This window comes from Carlito syrichta, unplaced genomic scaffold, assembly GCF_000164805.1.
Source record: "Carlito syrichta isolate Samal-C Ts95f unplaced genomic scaffold, Tarsius_syrichta-2.0.1 Scaffold308324, whole genome shotgun sequence".
NCBI classification, from domain to species: Eukaryota; Metazoa; Chordata; class Mammalia; order Primates; family Tarsiidae; genus Carlito; species Carlito syrichta.
The window spans coordinates 82,200-98,386 of NW_007252420.1; the positions used below are offsets into that span (position 1 = coordinate 82,200).

At 33.4% G+C, this 16,187-nt stretch overlaps 1 protein-coding gene across 1 annotated transcript in view; it reads right to left on the reverse strand.

Moving 5' to 3' along the window:
- NAV3 (neuron navigator 3) overlaps window positions 1-16,187 on the reverse strand; it is a 157,651-nt gene that overhangs the window by 18,404 nt on the left and 123,060 nt on the right. Inside the window, exons 18-23 of the mRNA XM_021716218.1 lie at window positions 15,913-16,066; window positions 14,498-14,672; window positions 9,962-10,059; window positions 7,168-7,263; window positions 6,721-6,889; window positions 5,335-5,570 (exon numbers count right to left, since the gene is read on the reverse strand). Coding sequence (XP_021571893.1) covers window positions 5,335-5,570; window positions 6,721-6,889; window positions 7,168-7,263; window positions 9,962-10,059; window positions 14,498-14,672; window positions 15,913-16,066 — 928 coding nt within the window. The remainder of the gene's footprint in view (window positions 1-5,334; window positions 5,571-6,720; window positions 6,890-7,167; window positions 7,264-9,961; window positions 10,060-14,497; window positions 14,673-15,912; window positions 16,067-16,187) is intronic.

Here is a 16,187-nt window from a genome sequence, read left to right on the forward strand (position 1 = left end):
GACATTTAAATATGATAAATGATTTGAATATATGATCATAAGTATATTGTGAGTCGTGAGAAATCAAGAGAATAGATTCCACCTAGCTGATGGGTGTCAAGAACAGTTTTCCAGAGGAGGTAACTCCTCTGTGCCAGAGGAGGTCTGGGTAAGGGGGTTGGCACACACACCAATAATGATAAACTTACAAAACACAATGTGAAACATTCCATGAGGGAGGTGAAAGGATACGTGGCCTGGAGAAGGAAGAGAGATTAATTTCAACTGGGGGATCCTGCTGGCACCCAGGAATCAGAAATAAAACATAATTTCTGTCTTCCAGAAAAGCAGGTCAGCAAGTTCATCACAATACAGTGTGGCAAATGAAATGCACAGAACACCACAGGGAGAGTATCCAGCAGCATCTAACTCAGCCTTAGGGTTTACAGAACAACAGGCTCCAGTGTGGGAAACACTAGAAGAATAAAGAATAAAAAGTGAAAGTGGAAAGTGTGAGTGTATGATGTGTTTTTAAACGTAAGTGCTCTGTTGATGCAAAAGAACATGCTGCATGATAGTAGTGGTGGTAGAAACAACAGAGAGAGAAGAAAAGATCGCATCCATGCAAAGGAAACTGGATTTTATTATGTAAACAGGTGCGAACCATTGACATGTTTGTTTGATTTTTTGTTTTCAGTAGGGACTGAGAGCAATTTATTTATCCAAGGAAACAGACATGTGAAAGACTTAAGAATTAATTAGAAATGAAAATAACATTTAAGAAGCATATTACCTTCTCAGAATAGATGGTTAGACATATACATATACAGCTATAATTCACAGTCAAAAATAATACATCACTCCAAAAAAGTATAGACAATGACTTTGTTTACAGCATGTAAAAACTACTTGAGCTTGTAGAGAAGGTTTCCTGGGAGCAGTATTATTTGCTATTAATAATTTATTTTTAGGATCAGGCCATATTTTGACGTTTAAAGACGGGAGCACTTTCTGAACAAGGGGAAATGAATATTCAAAGTCAGAAACATAGAAATATGATAGCTATGGAGAAAGAAAAATTACAAGCATGTGTTTTGTGAAAGTAAATGGTGGTAAATAAATTGGAAAAGCAAGTTTGCAATCTTAAATAATTAGTAAGAGCACTGGACTTTTCCCATCGGCAATGAAGAAATATTGAACGTTCTGGGAATCAATGGCCAGAACTGTGATTTAACATGTGGTAAGCATATTGAAAAGGAAGAAGAGAGACCAGTCAAGATAATTTAGAAATCACTGAAGCCAAGAGATACTAAGGGACTAAACAGGGAACAGTGTGATATTTTTGATTTGGTGCAGAAAGCAAAATACAATAAAACATTGAAGGATTTTATTGTAATCAGATTTTAGTTATGAAAAGATATTCTATTTCCCATGAGGTGATTAGATAAATCCAGGAAAAGAGAAACTTGAATTTGTAAATCAAATAGTTAGAAAATGAGTATAGAAATTCAGTAAATAGTGTTATAATAATAAATAGTGGTGGAGGGTGGTTATGGTGAAGATGAATGGAAGATGGATTTAAGAAATTTTTTCAGAGCTGAAATTGTGATTCCTCAACATGTATATTTAGTAGGTGAATAGAAGCATATCTGTAAACTAAAGAGAGTTTTAAAATTTGGGAGGGTGGGCAAGGCTAGCGGTATTCAATTTGAGTCAACCACACAAGTCCACATAAGTTGAAGCCATGGGAGTCATCCAAAGAACAGAAGTGAGAGAGAACAGAATATCAGGAAAGAGTTTCATTCGCTGGGAAATAAAGGAAGAGTAGTCCGTGAAAGAGACTGAGAAGGAAAACATGAAGGGGTAGGGAAAAAACAAGGAGGAAATGATAATCATGAAAGTCAGAAAAATTTCTAGAAAGAGATCAGTCGTAGCAGTATGCTATAGAAAAGTGAGAGTGAGTGAGAGAGAGAGAGAGAGACAGAGAGAGTGTGCACAAAGTAGTTAAATTTCATAATGAGGAGGTCACTGAATAATTTTTGGACAAGCAGTGCCATTAGATTCTAACATGGGTCTCTTTCATCTTGAGAGAGAAGTAGATCCCTTGGGAATCTGATGAACACTACAGACCAGTCAGATGTAGAAACAGGCATACACAAAGACTTTTTCATATAACTTAATTTTTTATAGATTCCCTTGAAATAACTTCATAACCCCCACTCTAGCTTAAAGCAGATGAAATCTCAGGTTGAGGTATTGATGCATTAGCATTAAAAGTTTGCTTTTTAGATCTCGTCAGGTAGAAGAAAACAAGTACATCTACCAGATGAACATTGACAATGAGATGAATTCCGTACTTTGAAAATATAGTAGAAACATCGCAATTATATAAAAAACAGTTGATCACTGCTTTCTCAGATGTTGACTTCAGACACACAAAAAAATGAATCTGCCCAGTTCGGTTTTCTGATCTTTTCCCACCTAACATTCCAAGTGGCTTCAGCTGGTCACATATTCTTTAGCAAATCCATCTCTAGCCTTCTGGGCCTGCTATATCAAATGTCACAAAGTGTAATTGTTTATGTGTACTGCTCTCAATCAAAATATTCCAGCTGGCAGCTTGAGGGAGGGTTTGAAGTGTGGGAAGAGGAACAGAATGTAAAATGTAGAGGTACCAAAAACATGAAAAGATTTTTTTCTCATTTGATGATTTGTTAGATTTTTTGTTTGTTTGTTTGAATCAGTAAGTGCTTTTTGGATTTGTCTCTTCAGTGCTATCTGTGGATAGCATAAAACATGTCAGCAGTTACACAGCTCCAGTTTTTCAGGAAAAGGATTTATTATTCATGCTTCATTAGCATTTTACTTTAGTGAAATCTACATTTAGTAAACCTCCACTGTTAGCAGTTTATCCCTAACACAATCTCAACTTGTCAATTTTTCTCCAATTTTCCATTCAAGTACTAACCAGGTCCCACCCTGCTTAGCTTCTGAGGTCAGACAAGATCCTGCGTGGTATGGCCATAGACCCTCTTTTAAAAAATATATATATTGTCCTCACCCCCAACTCCCAAGATAACTGTCAATTCTGTCAATTTGGCAAAAATTAGCCAAATCCTCTGGCAATAACTCTGTATTTAGCATTACTAATAGCTTCTTCATGTCTTCCAACCATAAGGAATGACATAAAAAAATAAACATTTTTTAGTTACATTTTGTGCTTTCTTGGGAACAAACGCCACATGATTTGTCCGTAAGCTTCTTCCCATTGCTGATTCCTAGCACCATTAGTTCTTTTCAAGCACTCTTGGCTATGCATTTTTTTTTTTTTTTTTGGTCATTATTTTGTAATAACAACAATTGAACTGGCCTAATAGTGACACAAATAATTTTCCTGAGAAAAAGCAGAAAATTAGAGTGTTGGAAATAGTTAATCAAAAAAAGTTAAAAGGACACTTATGTAACACTATTAAGAACATCTTTAAGTACTAAACTTATTTTCCTAAACTGAAATGAAAATTATATACATATATGTATAAATGAATTTTAGGGAAAAGTATATTTTACATTCTAAATGAAGCTCAGTCTATTTGGTTCAAAACTTGATTTTAAGTGATCCCCAACTTTATAAAAATAACGCTTTTTTCTAATATATCTATTTTACCCTTATTTTCTAACAGTTTTTTTTTCCATATAAGAAGTAAGTTGTAAAGCGTTCTCTCATATCGAAATGGAAGAATCAAAAAACACTGAGGATGACTAAGAGAACTTAAAAAGTCTTTCGGTATTTTTGTCTGAAAATTTTTAAAAATTGTGATAAGAGGCTTTTACATAAAGATATGAGGAGACAGAGAATTCACAGGAAGCATTAAAGATGTTGTCTGAAGCAAACAATGTGCTCTTCCTACTTCTGCTCAGAGAAGTGTCAAGCATTCTACCTCAGGCTCTGTGTCTTCAGTTGAAATGACAATGGGTGATTCAACCACAATTTGAATAGTGCTGAGTTCTAAGGAAATTGTCAGAATTTATGTACTGCATTTTTTTAACTTTAAGAAATCCCATCGGGCCTTATGTACATCATTGTTCCTGAAGCACATATATGAGAGTTTCGAACAAAGTTATATGAAATGTGTTATGTGTGTGTATTAGTATAAGGAACCTTCTTTGAGAGCCAAGAGCTATAATTAATAATTGCAGGTAACCCTTATACTGTACTTGCTATTTATGCTGTTTCGTTCTCTCTCTCTCTCTGTCTTGCACACCCACTTATTTAGTCCTTAGCACAACCCTACTATTTTTCCCATTTTACTGACTGAAACAGTGGAGGCACAAGGACATTTAGTAATTGATCCTAAATCTCACAGCTACTCAGTGTTGTGGACTTAATGAACTATCTCACTAAGAATGTCTTGTTCCCTAAGCTGTATGTCTAGTTTATTTAGGATTGCTTTTGGGAGTCATGTTTATTTCTGATGTTTTACAGACCTCAGGTTTCTGAGAACTAGGTCAGTTTAGATCATTGAACCTGGTTATCTTAAAAAAAAAAAAAATGACCCAGTGACACTGAGATTCCCTCAGGGTATTGCTTACAACAGTCATGGTTTTTCAAGGGAAACAGGTGGCACTGATTCAGACTTGGATAAATAACTAAAGGTAAAATTGTTTAGTGTTAGAAAATATGTTAGCTATCAGCTATTTCCTTCTGAAGATTCTTTGTTCTTGTTTTTGTTTCAGAATATAAGAAAGTACTGGCTGGATTTTTATAGTCCTCCTCCTTCACTTACTCAATACCTGAGAGTATTTAGGCTGAGTACTATGGCATATTTGACTTTAGTTAGTGAAATGTAACATTACTCAGTTTCCTAAGGTTCCTATACAGAAATCCTACAGAAATGTGACATAAACAAATTTCCGCTCCCAGAATTTCTACAGGGAATATTCTAATTATCCCCAAATCCCCATTACAGCAACACTCAAGTTAATTTCTACTTATCTATTAAGACCCAAACCAAGTATTGACCTTTTACAAGTATTTCCCTCTTGCTTGTGTACAGACCTTTTCTACTGTCACACTTCCTAAATAGATGTTTAAGAGAAATCAGGCAATAGGCTCTGTCATTTTATTCTGTATACTCCCAATGCCTTGTGGATTACCTGATAACTGAATGTGATTGAAAATAGCAGTATTGTTCAAATTCATGCAACAGAGTTTGCTCATCCACTAGCTTATAGTGTTAGTCAAAGAGATGGATATTTTTTCATGTACAATATGGAAGTCTCACACAATCTTAAAATTTGATTGCTTAAGACACTATGGATAAATAACAGCTGTTACCTTAGGAATCTGTGACTTACCTTACTTGACTTGTGGTCCACATTAAAAGTGGCAATTGCATCCTCTGTTTTTTTCCTCCCTGATTTGGTTATTACATATTCAGCAAGTTTGTTTGCTAAATAGGTCTTTCCAGTACCACTTGGTCCCGAAAGTATGATTCTGTGATGCTCCATCAACAAGTTAAAGTACCTTTGGGTAATTGGTTTAGGAATCAGCGTATCAAAAACAAAACTGTCCAAACTGTTTTCTTCTACCCCTGAAGGAAGAAACAAAAGGAATAGCATGCCTTACTGTTTTAAAAGCTAGAATTTAAAATATGGTACTCACCAACAAAGTTTTGTTAGGCATAGAAATGCAGTCCTTGCAAAATAATTTCCTAGATACTTCCATCCCACAAACATATGTGCCATTTTAAGAAAAAAAATATATATCAGTAATAAGGCAGAGTGAACATTCAAACAAAAGCAAGCTGCTTCCTTTTGTTCTGGCTTCTCTCCCTTTTGTCTACATTTCCAGAGAGAAATAGAAGCATTGTACATTCTATCATAATCTCTTCCCTCCCTTTGAAGATTATTAGGTTTGCTAATAAACGTGAAGATCATCTACATATATGTGTGTGTGTGCATATTCTTCCTTTTTCTTACTCTATGTCAATTTTCTTATTTTCTTCTATCTCTTATTATACCTCCTAGCTGTATAGCCACTTAAATTTTTGAAGAATCCAAATTGTGATGTTTGGCAAGGAATTAAGTAGGGAAGCAACAGTATCTCCTTTTACTAACCCAATTACTTTAATCATAAAAATCAAATATTGACAAATTCCTCTATTAACCCAAAATTTATATAGATTTATTCTAATTCCTTAACATAAACAAACAAAGAATTAGGGAGACAAATATACTTCAGATATTACATTAGTCTATAATTAATAACATCATCTAAAGCAAAAAAAATTCTCATCCCTGATTCTTAACTTCCATTTTGTGTTCCTAACATGTATTTTTTAAGGACACATATTTTAAAATCAAAAATAGAATGATTAATATTTACTTTGGAGTACATCATAAATTTTTGAATGCTCCTGTACTTAAAGATGATAATGAAGAATATTCAGAAATTTACAATTTTAAAAATCACATTCCTTTTGATGAGTCTTGGTGAATCTTCAAAACTGAATTCCAAGTTTCATATCCCAGAATTCAAAGAATTTGACTTTCTTGGATTTCAATGTTTTTAGTAAGACTGCAGCATTTTAAAAATCAGCATGGTTCATTTCATACCAACACTGTCAAAGTGGTTAACACAGTTTTCAAACAGGAAAATTTGATGTAAAGCTACAAAAAGAGGGAGAGTATAGAAAATGTTGGCTAAAAAATTACAACTGTGCTTTTTATTTTTATTTTTACCTTTCAGGTTCACAGTGATGACATTATTATCTCCAACAAGGTATCCACAAGGCAGCAGTTCAGGCACTTCTAGGTTATGAGATCGAATTAAATCTCCTATACAGTAGCTTGCAATGCAATCAGAGCTCAGACCAAGGCTAGTGGATGTATCGATTCGGAACACATATTCCTAAAATGATACACAAAAAAGTAAAGTCACAACAAAGTTTCAATGCATCTACAAAAAATACAAAACTCATGGGGGATATAAAGCTAACTGTCAAGAATTTTAGAAATGGGCAATATATGAACAGTTAATATTAAACAGCACAAACAGAGAAAGCCTTCCTTATTTGAATTGGAGGAGAAGAAAAACAGTTGTGTCTATATATGCTATTAAAGTTAAGCACAGCAGCTATAAAGAAAGGTTTGTTGAAAATTAATATCAGGATATCTTGCACAACTTACCTTAAAGAGACGTCTAATTACACCATCTAAGACATCCCACTTGGTTTTTCCACTAACACCAATGGATCCTATTAAATATGCATGAGACTTCTGATCCTAAGAACAAAATAAAGTAGGATAAAGTCCAACTGTACAACCTCTTCAATTACTACATTTTCTACTAAAATGCATTAGCATAGTTGGCAATTAATACTAAAATATTTATTAAGCCTATGCATTCTATAGTAACAGGCATACATGGGGGGGGGGGTTATGTGAAATAAATCATACCTCAACAAACTAACCAAGCAATCAAATGAACAAATCAATAGCAATAGCAACAACAACAAAAGAGAAAGGAATTAAATGAAGCTGTGGTATGTCAAGGAAAACTGATTCATGACCCATTCAGTAGAAGGGAAAGGAGATTTGAAAGAATAGTCTAGCATTTTAATGCAGTGGGTAACTTCCTAAAGAGAAGCACCTTGGTAGGAGAGAAACGGAGAGAGAGAGAACAGAACTATACCATAGGGATCCTATAACTTCATCTTACTATTTTGTGATCTTATCTTTAATAAGTTAAAAATTCAGTTTTTAAAATTTTATTGATTTTAATCTAAAATATAATCTACCTATAAGAAATACATTATCCATGATAATATTTCATTGTGACAATATTTATAAAACAGGTCTCATTTTGGTTTTATGAGAAAGTTCACTATTTAAAAGAATTTGCTAGGGAAACTTACAGGATTCATTTATCAAGCAAATAATTTTTTTATGATACAAATGATTCCAAATCTATCTCTTTTGTAGGATGGGATTTTGAGGAATTTCTACATACATTAAAATAAGTAAATTGAACTAGTCAAGGCAAGGCTAGTTTCATTTTCATTGATATTACTATTGGAGGACTTGTATAATGTTTGTAAACACTGTTTAAGTGTAATTGCTTTGAACAGTTGTCAACTCATCTGAAATAATAAGGACAACTAGAAAATACAATTTTCATTCATGTTAAAAATAGTAAACAATTTAGGATTTATAGTCTAAGGCCTCTTTTATGATGACTGGAAATGGTCACATGGCATAGTGATTATTATACCAATAGATATAATTAGATAGTTGATATATTCCGATCCTGGTACCAGTCAACAGTATGTGATCCTTAAGGGGTGGTAGAATAATCATTGATTCAAGTGTTAGAGGACATGAATTCTATACCCTCCAACATCTACCACCTAATTAAGAAATGTGACCTTAGGTAAACCACTTATCTGCCTTAGCCTCAATTTACTCATCTGTAATACTTAACCTTATAGAGGTAAGTGATTATCATCATTATTGAGGTATAACTTGATTTAGAAGCCAATACCTTTTCAGAATAGATTGAGAAACTAATAGCTGCGAATTTTGATATTTTTACTACCACTATGAACCAATATTTGTGTCCACCTGAAATTTATATGCTAACACTTTAACCTCCAATGTGATGGCATTTAGAAATGAGGTCTTTGTTCAAGAATTAGGGTTAGGTCAGATTAGGAGGGTGGGGATATTGTGACGGGATTAGTGATTTCAGAATGGCCCTCTCTCTCTCTTCCCACCCATAGACACTGAGTTAAAGCTGTGTGAGGACAGAGTGAGAAGTGTACCCTCTGCAATCCAAGGAGAGAGCCCTCACCAGGAACCAAATCAGGCAACACCTTGATCATGGACTTTCCAGCCTCTAGAACTGTGAGGGAATAAATTTCTGTTGTGTAAGCCACCCAGTCTATATTATATTTTTAACAGCAGTCCAAGTAGACTAAGACTACTTTCTTAGAAGCATTTTAAAAAATGTTTAAAGACATTGTTTTTCTGAACAGGAAAACATGTTTTCCAGTGTGTTTATAGCCCAGTCAAAATGGATGCTTATGCAATGCTTTATAAACAGCTGCTTTTAAATTAGAGTTAGTTTAGGTTTTACTGAGACTATTACAGTCTCTCACATAAAGACTCACTTGGGAAAAGTAGGCACAAATCTGCAGCTCAAGCAGAAAGTTTACTGCATTGGAATGCTTGGAACATTGACTCCCAGTAAGAATTCACAAATGCCATCTCACTTTTCAAACTTAAGCACTTCAATTATTTTCAAATTCCAAAGGATTATTTATTGTTTGATAAAACAAAATTAAATACTTATACATTTGTATCCTTGGCCACTCAATTAAAATTCAACTTCATTTTTTTTGTTGTTTTAAGAAAGGAATAGAGTCAGAATGACACCACCACTTTGAAGACAATACTGGATTGCAAAAAATTAAAATACTTGCCCAACAGCAAGGACTTTGCTTAAAAATGATAGACATCAATGAAATTTTCCCTACTGAGTTTAGTAGAACACTTGTCTTTCTAATAGACTATTCATTTAGCGTATAGTCTTCTCTTTGTACAAAGACCACGTTGAAAGCTCTAGGGACATGCTACAGCACACAATAATATTACCTCTAATCTATAAGTGAATCCAAAATAATATGTTACACAAAATGTTTACATCAAATAAAGCAACTATTTTTTTCTGTTTTAGAAATAAAGCAGTTGTCCATATTGTTTACAGTGAATGAATGTGAGGTGCCTGTAAGACACATTTCTACCTGTATGATGATGTCATTTATTTATTGTTCCTTTCATGTTTGTATAACACATTGAGCTAACGCCAAGGCAAACACCTCTGATAGACTATTTACCAGAACAAATATTCAGACATAAAGTACATTTGACTCGTGGTGATTCTCATACTTTAGTAATAAAGAATTTAAGACCAAAAACATACCTTTGCTCGACCATAGCCCTTGCTTATGGAGACTATAATTTTCACACTGCGGCCATCTTTATGCCCAGCTGCATCACCAGCATCATCTAGTAAAATATCTGCCAAATTTTAAAAGAAAGACACATGATAGAGTAACATTAGCTCAGATGTGTTTACAGTCACTGTGTTCTCCCCTCATAGTTTCCTATCTTTCAATGAGATCTGCTTTCCATTCTGGCCTTACTAGTTTGAAAAACCTCAGCTTTCAAGAAGATGAATTACTGTAGTTGGGCTAAAGTTTCAATTTAAGACTTTATTTCTGCTTCCAAAGTTCTTCACCCAAGTGTTAGGCCATTGCCTTTAGTAAGGAAATAAGCAGTTTCTTTTCCTATTACACACAGGTCTGAGTAATACCTGAATAATATTTAGACACCGTTATAACCGTGACAAACTGAGAAGCAATCTGATTTTTCTATCCAATCTAAAATATCCAAGCTCAATATCCATGTAATTTATAAGTGTAAAGGTTCTGAAACTGACTGCCAACTGAAATTATTTTCAAGCCTTTGACACATAGCCAACTATATAACTGCTCGTCTTATGTCTATAATTATTAGGTACTATTATTGAATTTCAACCATGGCATTATACTTCTCTAAAGAAGTATATTAATTATCACTCTCCTGGATACTTTCTGCAAATAGTTTCAAAACTAAAATAGTATTTCTATTAATCAGCTAAGAGCTACAGGAGCACAATAAAGCTAGCAAACCTTCAAAGTATTAGCTTTTAAATGTTGATTAAAGATAAATTTTCAAAATAATTAATCTTTAGTATACCAGACTTATATTCAATCTGGAGAACTATGAAGGCAAACTATCTCAAATCCATGTTTTCCTTCGACAGTGATGTTATTGTAGAGTCATGCTTAATATGAAGGTAGTATGCTGTGGATTAAGGAAACTCAGGTACGTGCTAAAAAGCACATGTGCCTGGTGAGTTTATAGAGATAAGGGCTGTGACTGTAACATCATGGAAACCACAATCTAATAAGAAGTCTTCGGAAAATAAAATGACTTCTATTATCTTAATAGCTAAGAATAGGTTCTTTTGCAAATGAAACAGTAAAGAAAAAAATGCTTTAAGAACCGTAACAATTGAAAAAACAACTTTTAGAACTTGAGAAATATGAAAGTTTTTGCCAGGAATTTTTAAATCATCAAAAAAACTACCCTGCACTCAAATTTAATTATTTTTCCAAATTAACATTTTTATATTCTTTCACCTTTCACCTATCCCACTCAAAAATAAAACTCGTCTTTAAATGTCATTTTAGTTCTTTTGCTCCTTTGCTCAGAAGTTGAAAGTGACTTTCCATTGGCTATTCACTTCCAAACTTCTTGTAATTTATGATCAAATTTTAGCACTTTGCTTAATTGCCTATAAAGGTTCATAAATATTCAACAAATATTATTAAGCATAAATGATATCAAAGACTGTGCTGGTCATTGGGAATGAATACTAAGGTAATAAATGAATTTTATTTTTTTTTTGCTTTTCTGGAGTATACATTTTCAACCTGCTAATTTCAGAAGGCATAAGTGCTCTACTGATATAAACAAGGCAGTGAAATAGAGAGTAACTTAATGGAGCCTGCTGTAGATAGGTAGGTAATCTTGGAAGTCTTCCTTGAGGAGATGGTGTTTGGTGAGAACCAGAGGACTAAGAAGTGCTAGAAAAGTGAAGAGCCAGGGAAAGATTTTCTGTGGTGACACAGAAATGGGTAAGGATCAGTCACACATGGTCTAGTTGTCCATGCAAAGGGTTTAACCTGATTGCTGATCTGCGTATATGCCTTGAAACATGTTATTTATTTCATGTCATACTTACTATTAAAAAAACTATGCTTAAAATATGCAATTTCTCCTGAAAATGGTAGGATAAATATTTATCATTAATGAGTGAATGACTATCCTTGGCCTTTGTCAAGCGATTACGTAAAGCAAAATTATTATAGTAGCTAAAAGGCCAGGCCCTGGATTCATTCAGACCTGGGTTCAAATATTAGTTCTGCTACTTACTAGTTGCATGCTCTTGAACAAATTATAGTAATTTTCCTAAGTCTTGGTCTCATCATCTATAAAATGGGGCTGAAATAGCACCTACTTTGTAGGATTATTGACAGCATAAGAAATCACATTTTTAAAGCACTTTATCTTCAGTGTCTAATAAGTTTTACTGTCCTAATCATTATTTCTTTTCTCTGTGTGTAGATTCCAACTCCTTCTATTGTACAGCAGAAGGATCACTCTGTGACTTACTCTAATTCAGAGTATATTGATAGGCTGATCACCTGAAGAAACTATTCCAGGGAAAACAGCAAGTTTCAGATGAGAGTCTTCTGTGGGTTTTTGGTGTTGTTGTTGTTGTTTGTTCCTTTTTGTTTTTTGTTTTTAATGAAAAATGAGTTTTGGTCATCTACATTTTGAGAGTAGAATAAAAATGATCTGCCATTCTAGTGCCTATCAAGTAAAATTCTGACAAAAACTAAAGGTTTCTCAAGCTTCTGTCTTTACTAGATGCATACAAGATGTAGTTAATATTTCAGGAACAGAATATTGACCAATTATCCACTATCCTGCTTACTTTCTTTTGTAAAAAAATTAATGATGAACCCTAGAAAGTTTTTATGTTAGAAAGTTTCAGTATAAAGGCATTTTTGGTTTCCAAGTTTTGAACTCACTAAACAAGAGTAAAGGTAATGAAAACAATATCCAAGTCATGTGATTTAATTTTTTTGATAGTTCAGATATAAGTATCACTACTGAACAGTAATTAAAGAAATAAAATAATATAGAATTTAAAATATCTGACAAAATGGGTAATTAAAAAGTATATTTTTTTAAAAAGGTTAAAGCTTGCCTTCCTCCCAAAAAATTGCCCTAAATCCTCAATCATGAATATCAGTGTGTTAAGCTCAATACACATAGAAGCTCTAAATTTGATTTATTTGATTTTATATTTATCTTTATTAGTTCTATTTTTCCTAGATTCATTTTAGGTTTATTTTTATACCTCTTCTTTTCAAATTACCTTCAATACTAAACTTGCCTCCTTCAAACCTTATCATATTTCCATAAAATTAAACAAAATTATATAACAGGCAGAGAAATCCTGCCGGTAGTCTGTCCTGTAAGGTAATTGTCCTGTGTTTCCCCAGGAGTCAAACCCGAGGACACAGAAATGTAGTGGTGACCATTAGATATGGATCCAACTTCTCTGTTACATTTATCAGCAACAAGTCAAAACAGAAAATGTTACTCAGAACCCTTAGATTCCATGACTTTAAACTTTTGAGTCTTTCTTTTCTGGAATCTTTGAAGTGTGTGAATAATACTTTCTGTACAATTTACACATTCAAGTTACTATTTATTTCCAGTCTTGCTTTACCCAGTAATCTGTAATCTATAAGGTTATTTAATTCTGAAATCTCTCCTTTTTGGGGGTTATCAGTATTAGTTTTATTTGCTGCTTATTCTTTATTTGCTTTATTTAGACTTTATTTGCTTTTTCTAATCTCTACCAAAAGTTTATAAAAGCTGTTTTACTCAATTACAGTAAAATACTTGCCTTTTAGATTAAAAATGAACATTTTAGATTTTAGATAAAAAATGAACTTTAGATTAAAATTTTAGATAAAAAGGACAGTATATGTTATTGAGCCACTTATTTTATACTATGAAGGACAGCCATAATAGCAGAATTTTTAAAAATTCTGACTTTTTGGAAGAGATGAGATTTACTGGAAATGTAATCAATATCAACATGCTGCTAATTCCCTTCTTCTTCTCCTTCTATATTTTAATGTGCTTTAAGGCAAGCAGTGAAGTGTCTCCATTCTACAACGAAATCTAAAGTTACTCAGGAATATGTATATATTTGGTTTCCAAGCGTCATCTGGTGGCTATGCTTTGCAATTACCACAGAGTCTCACGTAAATGTTCCCTAAACTAAGTTCTATATCCATAACATAATTTGATGCTACAGGAACAGTTATACCTTATAATTGAATGGTTCATCAGATATTAAGGTTGCATTATGTCATATGACTCCATTTGCAATAGAATCAAAACTGTATATTCTTTCCATCATTAGTACTGTTGAATACAACTTAGAAATTAGGTCCTGATATACTTGCACTATAAAATTGCACGGAACTATTACTATTATATCCATAAGTACTAATCATTATCACTGAAAATATGATTTATTCATCTTCATAATTATGGACTTCTCAAGCACATGATTTTAATGTTATGTATTTTATTTTATAATGTTATGAAAACTGTATCTCTAAGATTCACTTTTTCACCGAGTATGTAATTTTAAATTTATAGCTAAGTAAGAATATATTATAAAATAAATATAGTACTATTTCTGAGAACTTGAGCGTTAATGTTTTTAAGACGGTATAAAACTCTCCAAATTCCAGGCTTCCCTCCAGCCTGTTAAGTCTGGAGCATGTTGTGATTCAGGCAGGCATGTGCACTCAGTCACCTGAGGTAACAGCTTCTGTGATGTTCAAATTGTTTAGAGAAAGCCCTAATGACTGCCTTGAAGATGAAGAGGAAGTGCTGCTTGAGGATTCTGACGGTGGCCGAGCAGGCTTGGCTGTGTTACCAGTTTCTGCTTTCAACCGGTCATTTTCCGCTTTCAATATTTCAATTTCATTCTGTTATGAAGAGGGAAACATAAACAATTTTTTAAAAGAGCTAGTTTGATTGTGAAAATGGCATCAAGTCTTTTATCAGAATTAATTAGCATGTGGTAATACGTTAAATAAACAAATATAAATTATGAAACAGGATTTCCTTCCAAAGGAGGAAAGTTAACCTTTTCTCTGTTTCTCACATATATGTATTCCTTTATTCACAAATATAGACACACTAGTCATTAGAAAGGTTTTATATAAATATGTACATATATTTGACTACATCATAACTTTGAGAAGTTTGCCAGGACTTAGTCTCACTGGAATTAAGAATAATATAATTGAATAACTCATAACATTTCTCATTTTAAAAGTGTTGTTAAAAAAAGAAGACACAAGTTCAACAACAACAACAACAAAAAAGAGATGTTAAAAATCTCATAGGTATATAATGGCATTTGTAATACTACTGTGAATTCATGAAGAATTGAAAAACAGAGCAAAACAAAAAAAAGTGAATAATAGTGACTTAAAATTACTTCAGAATCCTAGCAACTATCTGAAAAAGTTTTGTTTCTTCAAAATGGGGCACTAAGCTCATAAAAACAACAAAAGATATTTGATGAATATATACAATGGCAGATGAATCTGTTCAGCACTAAGCGTTTCTTATTTCAGTCATCTGTGGTACCAAGTGATTACTGGTTTACAATAATAAAATGAAAGCTTCATCTGAGCACAGACAGGTTCTGAATTTAGCCTTTAGATATTTCCAAAAAATAAAAGCTTTACTTCTACAGATGGCATTCTAAATCACTTTCACTTCCACATTCAGGAAGCTTGCCTTGAATTTCTACAGCTTTCTCATTACTTTTGTTTTTTCAACAGAAAATAGGTGAATGCATTTGAAAGTCAGATTTCAAAAGGACAGGAAAAAAGGCTTCATAAAGGTAAATCATGGAAATGTGAAGAAGCAAGAATTTAGTCGTTTCTCTAAAAACTTAGTTCTCAGTCTGTACACTAGTACAAATATCTTTAATGGTTCTTGAGTACAACTAGCTCGTTTGTACTCCCACTTCTAACCTAGAATTTAACAAAATTCCCCAACCGGTATTAAGAAATAAGTTGCAAAGTCTGAATAAACAAAGTACATTTCCACAGCGGGGTTAAAACTGGAATTTACTTTATAATAACCAAGAGAAGAGAACGGGCAGCATTTTTATCTATCCATTTTGTGCCTTGAAAGTGCTTCTGCACCAACCTGCATCCGGTTCATGGCTTCCCGGATCTGATCAAGATGATGAGCAGAGCTCAGGGCCTCCAGCCGAATATCCGTTAATTTTAATTCTTTTTCTCTGAGCTCGCTCTTCAGCTGCAGAATTATCTCTGCCTCAGCCTCTGTGCATTCACATATCCTGAAGAAGAAAACAAACACAAAATCAGTGGTCTGGGTAAGCCAGAGGATTAGGAAGAGCACTGCCTCTTTTAAGGGCTGAACTGCAATATTATCCAGCAGGTACAGAAATTATTTGCTAT